Here is an 8745-nt window from a genome sequence, read left to right as displayed (position 1 = left end):
AGAGAGGGATGGTAAAGATAAGCTAATGAGAGAGGCAAAAACATGCTTTGGAATTTATTTACAACATACAAATTTAAATTTATAAAATTTCTATTTTTATATTTATTGTTAAAATACAATATTAAAAGCTATAAAGAATTTACAAATATATTACAATTTTTGACATTATTTCTTTTGTAACATCACATCTAATGCTGTTACCTGAGGTTAGTTAATACACTCATACGTGGAGTGTCGGTCTGTTTTCTCGTAAATTATTCTTGATAAGTGGATTGAGGTAGTACTTGAGTATTGACAAATAACTCGTTCTAATTTGATTTTGATTTATCTTAATAACAGTGAACTCTACCAGCATTTCAATTATTATCACTGTGACATTGTGGATTTTAGGTAACATGCTTATAATAATGGATCAATTATTTTTAGAAATACCTAGATGGCTTCTTACGCTTCGAGGTTCATTGTTGTTCTTGGCCTATCCAATACTATTATTATAGTAGTATTATTAAATAATTTTGCTTTTGGCTTATCAACATTATATTATATAATTTTATACTTTTTCCTTTTCATTCTTACGAGTCATAACATCATCGTAGCTTGGAGGAGGATCACTTGCATTAAAAATATTGTTAATATCACCTGATCTGTCCAAATTCTGAGAATCAGTGTTTAGTACGCCATAACTTGGTGCTGTTGCTAAATCATTCTGGGACTCGTCGTTTAAGTTATCCAAAGTTGGAGCTGTACCAAAAAACAATCTGGGAATCACAATTTAAGTTACTAGAACTTAAACCTATTACACCACCACTGGGAGAAACATTGTGTAAGTTGGAGTGATAAGAGCCTATAGCGGAACGAAGATTATCTGACAGATCTTCAATATTAGTTTCATCCGCCGTCGCACTTAATATTATATTATTATCTGGGTCAGAAGTTAAGCTGCTCCTGATGTCTGTAGTTGGATTATCCATTTTGTTACTTAATGTCAATATTACAAAAAGAACAAATAGCATGTAAACTGTGAATATATATTAGGAAATATAAATTAATTGTTTTTAATTATTTTTTTTAAGTTTTAAGGAACTTACTATTTACAATAATTGTGAATACCCAGACTCCAATACTCAAGTGGCTGTAGTTGGTGCATGCGAGTCGAATGATTAATATAAATGATGTGATAGCAAACCAGATTATTATATCGCTCTTTCCCCAATTGCTGCTTTTTCCCGAAAAGACCAAGTTTATCCAAATATTTATAAGGTAGAGTGCAAACCACGTGATCAACATTCCCACTGAAAAACATAATTGTTTTTCATATGCCTATATTGTTAATCAGAGATAGGTGTATATGGCTAACCGCCTGTATAAAGATCCGCAGCATTGATGAATTCGACTCCTATGCAGATTATTGAGTAGCACACACTAACTTGAGCTGTTAAAGCTGCCCAAATTTTAATATCAGTCGTTTCTTCAGCCATTCTCAATAGTAATGAACTGTTTTCGTGTTTCTATTTATAATTACTAGTTTAACTTTAACTTTAGCTGACAGTATTGAGAAGCAGCCAATCTGAACGAATGCTTTCCGTAGACTGGTGTCAGAGCACATTTTTCTAAGCTCCATGAGATTTCAACGAATGAAATCAGCAAAATATACATAAAGAGAGAGGAAGAGAAAGAAAGAGCGAATAAGTGAGCGAGGTGATAACCAAGAGCTGAAAACTGCCCAAGTATCTATAGCGAGCACATGATGTGGAATCTATTCAGTTGTCAAAACAATATATGATGAAATACTTTTACTAGAATTGCGTATACCCTCACAAAAAACTAATTTTAGCCACAGTCACACACTTTGATTGTAGACATCGTGACACAACAATTACGGTTACATTAGATGTGAAGTTAATTTTTATTCGAATTCATATATTATTGTGAATGAAATCCAAATCTGAATGGATTTAAAATTACATATTAAAAAGCACACTAGAAAATACATGTTGGGGAAAAGTTAGAAAAAGATAGAGATTAACTAGTATAGTAACCAAGCTAAAAAACATTTTCAAAAACTTAAAGGACTCTTTTTAAATAATTATCATATCTAAATTGTGGTTGACCTTTTTTTTTGTTACTTTTAAGGAAATGATCCGCAAAAAATTGTTATAGCGTTTTTTAACTGTACGCGAAAGTTCTAAAACTGGAACTTAAGGGAAATTATGAATCCACATATTAGGTATAAGAATACATTCTACCGTTGACTGATAACACGCCAAAGGCTGATTTGTTTTTATTATTATGTTAGGACTTACGAAAACCTAACTATTTTTTATCCAAAGTAAATCACGAAACAAATAATATACACAAATGGTGCATTAGTCTGCAGACAAGTGTTATCTCTTTTCAATTAATAATATTCTTATATAAAGTAGCCAGAGAACTACCTCCAAAGAATACTCGGAATGTAAGAATGATTAAACCAAGCAATTTTAATTGTTTATTATCTAATTATTCATAAATCCATAGCCGATTGCAGCAAATGTGAAAAATTAAATTAAAATGTGCGAAATTAAATTAAAAGCAGCCGCTTTAATCAAGTGCTCTACGTAGACAGGTCACTGAGTTGGTGAGTAACAAGATAGCGTTTGACAGATATTAATTTTGAGCAACTCCAAGAGCGAAAGAGCAAGAGAGCCGTAAAATAGCAATGCGAGCAATTGGAAGAATAAAATGTTGTTAAATGTTGTGAAAGTAGGCTATTACCACGTGCTTCAACATTTGTTTATATCAACTCAAATAGCAATCAACAGAAGCTTATAGCCGATTTCATTATACTCTTAAGCAAATTATTGATTATAATAAATGTAGACATATCAATTCATAAAGTAGAGCACTTTTCCTAGCTATTATATTATACTAAAGTTAAATCGCTATCACAGACAGCAGAGTAAAAGTCTTTCACTGCGCAAGGCTATGATATAGTTCAAAAAGTCTCTATTAAATTTTCGAACATTGGTGATTGCTAGCCTGACTCTCAAGTCATCGAGAGAGGAAGGTCAATGAAAGCCTAATGACAGAGAGCACCTGCTTTGAAATTTATTCACAAAAACAAATTTAAATTTTACAAAGTTTCTATATTTATATTTTTATCAAAACACAATATAAAAAGATATAAAATAATTAAAAGTAATTAAATAAATAATACTAAAGGCTTTTCCCTGAGGTTATTTAATAAACACATACGTCAGTACAATCGAAAATTATATTTATTCAGTGGATTGAGTATTTGAGTATTGATAAATAGTTCGTCTTAATTTCATTTTGGATTATCTCTGTCATCAGTTTAATTGAACTATGACAGCATTGCAATTATTATCACAGTAACATTATGGATTTTAAGTAACATGCTTATAAAAATGGATCATTCTTTATATTATACCCATAGGGTAAAAGAGTATTAAAATTTTGTGACTTCAGGAAATGTATAGAACAGGCAGAGGAAGCATCTCCGACCCAATTAAGTATATATATTTTTGATCAGCGTCAACAGCCGAGACGATATAGCCCGCAGCTCATTTTTGTTTCAAATTTTTGACACGCCTACTACCACTCCCCCTAGTCGATAAAATTGTAATTATTAAATGAATTATAGTCTCTATAAACTTCGAAAATTTGGTTGCGATCATAAACAAATTGTAGAAGTTGTTTAAAAAATACTTTTGTACGGGAAAAACGCCTCTTTACTTCTGGTCAAAATTGATTCTACTGACAATTTGGTATATTTTGCACTTTGTAGCTTTTGGTAGGTTTCAGGCTTTGTTTTGCTTTTACTCAAAATTTATAAATACTTAGATTCCTTTTTTCGTTTCCATGTTCGTTATTGTTACTGGCTTTTCTAATATATAATTTGGTGGCATTATTTAATTAATTACTAAAAAAATATTTGATTACTTTAGCTGTCGGAATGTCAACAAAATATGATTTTATAATTTCTCATTCTTAGGAGTCAAAACATCATCGTAGCTTGGAGGAGGATTATTCGCATTCGAGTCATGTTAATATCAGCCGATCTGGCCAGATTGTAAGAATGATTGTTTAATTCGACAAAATCGTTATTTAAGTCATCCAAAGTTGGGGCTGTACCAAAGACAATTTGGTAATTATTGTTTAAGATGCTAGAACTTGAGCTTAGAACACGACCACCATTGTGTAAGTCGTCATGATATGGGCCTATAGCAGAACGAAGATTATCTGATAGATATTCAATATTTGTTTCATCCGCAGTTACACTTATTATTTCATTATTAACTGCGACGGAAGTTAAGCTGCTTCTAATGTCTGTTGTAGTTGAATTATCCATTTTATTTATCAATAACACTAGTCACACACACACACCCAAAGTACAAATAGCATATAAACTGTAAAGAAATATTGATATATATTAATTTCTTGTGCTCAATTTTTTAAAATTTTAAGAAACTTACTATTTACAACAATTGTGAATAACAAAACTACCATACTCAAGTGAGTGTAGTTAGTGCACACGAGTCGAATGATTAATTAAAATAACGTGTAACCAAACCAAAATATTAAACGGCCCTTCTTAAATGTATTGTAAGCCGTTCCAAACATTCCAAAATTTATCAACGTATTTATAAGGTAGATTGTAAACCATGTCATTACGATTACCACTGAAAGACATAGTTATTTTGCATATGCATTATATCAATTAAAGATAGGTTTGTATGGCTAACCGTTTACGGAATGATCCAACACATTGGTAAATTCGATTGCCATGCAGATTATGGAGTAGAATATACTTATTGCAGCTGTTAAAACTGCCATCATCCTTATGTCAGCCATTGTCGGAATAATAAGGAATTTCTGCGAGTTTCTGTTTATATTTACTAGTTCACTTTTTACATTAAGTTTAGCTGACAGTTTTGAGAAGAATCCAATCTGAACGAAAGCTCTACGTAAACTGGTGTCAGAGCACATTTTTGCTAAGTCTCATGAGATAGCGTTGAATGAAATCAATATTCAATTCAATACATACAATTGCAATTAAAAACTTTTGTTCCTTCTCCACAGAATATTGATAAATCCAAATATATTGCAGGGAATTTAGGAGAGAAAGAATTAAATTTTGATAACAAAGTATTATCAAAAAAAAGCAATCAACAGCAGCAATCAACTTACTCTGACGAACAAAATTTTACATAATAGGAATATAATTTTGCATATTTTCGCAAAGTAAAATAGAGACTTTGCAAAGCGATCATATTGAAGTTGAAACTTAAGATCGCTACCATAGACAGCAGAGTAAAAGTTTGAATTATTTTGGTGAGCGTATAACTGGTCAGCCCGTCAAGAGAGCGGAAGCGTCAGGTTAATTCAAAGAGAGGGCAAGGAGGGGCCAATGGGAACAAAAACATGCTTTGGAATTTATTTACAACATACAAATTTAAATTTATAAAATTTCTATTCTTATATTTATTGTTAAAATACAATATTAAAAGCTATAAAGTAATTACAAATATTTTAAAATTTTTGACATTATTGTAACATACGTGGAGTGTCGGTCTGTTTTCTAGTAAATTATTCTTGATAAGTGGATTGAAGTAGTACTTGAGTATTGACAAATAACTCGTTATAATTTTTTTATCAACAGTGAACTCTACTAGCATTACAATTATTATCACTGTGACATTATGGATTTTACGTAACATGCTTATAATAATGGATCATTTTTTTTGAAATACCTAGATAGCTTCTTTCGCTGCAAGGTTCATTGTTGTTCTTGGCCTATGAAATACTATTATTATTGTATTATTATTAAATCAATTCGCAAAAATATATTTCATTACTTTGGCAGTTATGATATCAACAATATATAAGATAATTTTATTTTTTTCCTTTTCATTCTTACGATTCATAACGTCATCGTAGCTTGGAGGAGGATCACTTGCATTAAAAATATTGTTAATATCACCTGATCTGTCCAAATTCTGAGAATCAGTGTTTAATACGCCATAACTTGGTGCTATTGCTAAATCATTCTGGGACTCGTCGTTTAAGTTATCCAAAGTTGGAGGTGTAACAAAAACAATCTGGGAATCACAATTTATGTTACTACAACTTGAACCAATTACACCACCACTGGGAGAATCATTGTGTAAGTTGGAGTGATAAGAGCGTATAGCGGAACGAAGATTATCTGACAGATCTTCAATATTAGTTTCAACCGCCGTCGCACTTATTATTATATTATTATCTGGGTCAGAAGTTAAACTGCTTCTAATGTCTGTAGTTGGATTATCCATTTTTTTACCCAATGAGAATATTACAAAAAGAACAAATAGCATGTAAACTGTGAATAGATATTAGGAAATATAAATTAATTGCTTTTATTTTTTTTTTTTAAGTTTTAAGGTACTTACTATTTACAATAATTGTGAATACCCAGACTCCAATACTCAAGTGGCTGTAGTTGGTGCATGCGAGTCGAATGATTAATATAAATGATGTGATAGCAAACCAGATTATTATATCGCTCTTTCCCCAATTGCTGCATTTTCCCGAAAAGACCAAGTTTATCCATATATTTATAAGGTAGAGTATAAACCATATCACCAACATTCCCACTGAAAAACATAATTGTTTTTCATATGCCTATATGGTTAATCAGAGATAGGTGAATATGGCTAACTTGTGAAAAGATCCGCCGCAGCGATGATTTCGAGTCCAATGCAGATTATCGAGTAGGCCACACTAACTTGAGCTGTTAAAGCTGCCCACATCTTAATGTCACTCGTCTCTTTAACCATTATCAATGGTAATGAACTGTTTTCGTGTTTCTGTTTATTAATTAATAGTTTACTTTTCACTTTTACTTAGCTGACAGTATTGAAAAGCAGCCAACCTGAAAGGTAGCTTCATGTAGACTGATGTCAGAGCACATTCTTCTAAGCTCTATGAGATATCAACGAATGAAATCAGCAACATATACATAACGAGAGAGAGGAAGAGAAAGAAAGAGCGAATAAGTGAGCGAGGTGATAAGCAAGAGCTGTACACTGCCCAATTGTCTAGAGCGAGCACATGATGTGGAATCTATTCAGTTAGCAAAACAATATTCGATTAAAATACTTTTACTAGAATTGCGCATACCCTCACAAAAAAATCATTTTAGGCACATTGATTATAGACTTCGTGACACAACAATTACGCTTACATTATATCTGAAGTTAATTTTTATATGATTTCATATATTATTGTGAATGAAACCCAAAACCAAATTGATTTAAAATCACTTGTTATAAAGAACATTAGAAAATACATGTTGGGAAAAAGTTAAAAAGAAGATGGGGAATTAACTAGTATAGTAGCCAAGCTAAAAATAATTTTCAGAAACTTAAAGGAATCTTCTTTAAGAATTAACATATCTAAATTGTGGTTGGCCTACTTTTGTTACTTATAAGCAAATGATCCGCAAAAAATTGTTATAGCATTTTTTTGACTTTACGTGAAAGTTCCAAAACTGGAACTTAAAATAGATTATGAATCCACATATTAGTTATAAGAATAAGTTGACTCTTAACACGCCATTATTCTTATTTTAGGACTTACAGATAACTAGTTATTTTTTATCCTCATTTATCAAAAGTAAACCACGAAACAAATAATATACTCATATGATGCATTAGTCTGCAGACAATTGCTATATCTTTTCAATTAATAATTTTCTTATATAAAGTAGCCAGAGAACTACCTCCAAAGAATACTCGGAATGTAAGAATGATTAAACCAAGCAATTTTAATTGTTTATTATCTAATTATTCATAAATCCATAGCCGATTGCAGCAAATGTGAAAAATTAAATTAAAATGTGCGAAACTAAATTAAAAGCAGCCGCTTTAATCAAGTGCTCTACGTAGACAGGTCACTGAGTTGGTGAGTAACAAGATAGCGTTTGAAAGATATTAATTTTGATCAACTCCAAGAGCGAAAGAGCAAGAGAGCCGTAAAATAGCAATGCGAGCAATTGGAAGAATAAAATGTTGTTAAATGTTGTGAAAGTAGGCTATTACCACGTGCTTCAACATTTGTTTATATCAACTCAAATAGCAATCAACAGAAGCTTATAGCCGATTTCATTATACTCTTAAGCAAATTATTGATTATAATAAATGTAGACATATCAATTCATAAAGTAGAGCACTTTTCCTAGCTATTATATTATACTAAAGTTAAATCGCTATCACAGACAGCAGAGTAAAAGTCTTTCACTGCGCAAGGCTATGATATAGTTCAAAAAGTCTCTATTAAATTTTCGAACATTGGTGATTGCTAGCCTGACTCTCAAGTCATCGAGAGAGGAAGGTCAATGAAAGCCTAATGACAGAGAGCACCTGCTTTGAAATTTATTCACAAAAAAAACAAATTTAAATTTTACAAAGTTTCTATATTTATATTTTTATCAAAACACAATATAAAAAGATATAAAATAATTAAAAGTAATTAAATAAATAATACTAAAGGCTTTTCCCTGAGGTTATTTAATAAACACATACGTCAGTACAATCGAAAATTATATTTATTCAGTGGATTGAGTATTTGAGTATTGATAAATAGTTCGTCTTAATTTCATTTTGGATTATCTCTGTCATCAGTTTAATTGAACTATGACAGCATTGCAATTATTATCACAGTAACATTATGGATTTTAAGTAACATGCTTATAAAAATGGATCA

General features: G+C 31.1%; 2 protein-coding genes across 2 annotated transcripts; both read right to left on the bottom strand.

The window, feature by feature from the left end:
* Positions 1-122: 122 nt before the first annotated feature.
* LOC132790252 (uncharacterized) lies at positions 123-1932 on the bottom strand. Its single transcript, XM_060798731.1, has 3 exons — positions 1358-1932; positions 1089-1292; positions 123-1018 (listed from the first exon to the last, which is right to left on the bottom strand). The coding sequence occupies exons 1-3, from the start codon at positions 1476-1478 to the stop codon at positions 726-728; spliced, it is 618 nt and encodes a 205-aa protein (XP_060654714.1). The 5' UTR covers positions 1479-1932; the 3' UTR covers positions 123-725.
* A 2247-nt stretch (positions 1933-4179) lies between these two features.
* LOC132788104 (uncharacterized) lies at positions 4180-6938 on the bottom strand. Its single transcript, XM_060795422.1, has 4 exons — positions 6701-6938; positions 6432-6635; positions 5859-6361; positions 4180-4221 (listed from the first exon to the last, which is right to left on the bottom strand). Exons 1-4 carry the CDS (start codon positions 6816-6818, stop codon positions 4180-4182), a joined length of 867 nt encoding a protein of 288 aa, XP_060651405.1. The 5' UTR covers positions 6819-6938.
* Between the last annotated feature and the right edge of the window lie 1807 nt (positions 6939-8745).

This window comes from Drosophila nasuta, chromosome 3 (assembly GCF_023558535.2).
Source record: "Drosophila nasuta strain 15112-1781.00 chromosome 3, ASM2355853v1, whole genome shotgun sequence".
NCBI classification, from domain to species: Eukaryota; Metazoa; Arthropoda; class Insecta; order Diptera; family Drosophilidae; genus Drosophila; species Drosophila nasuta.
Note: the sequence above shows the minus strand (reverse complement) of the source record. Positions and strands in the feature narration are given on the sequence as shown.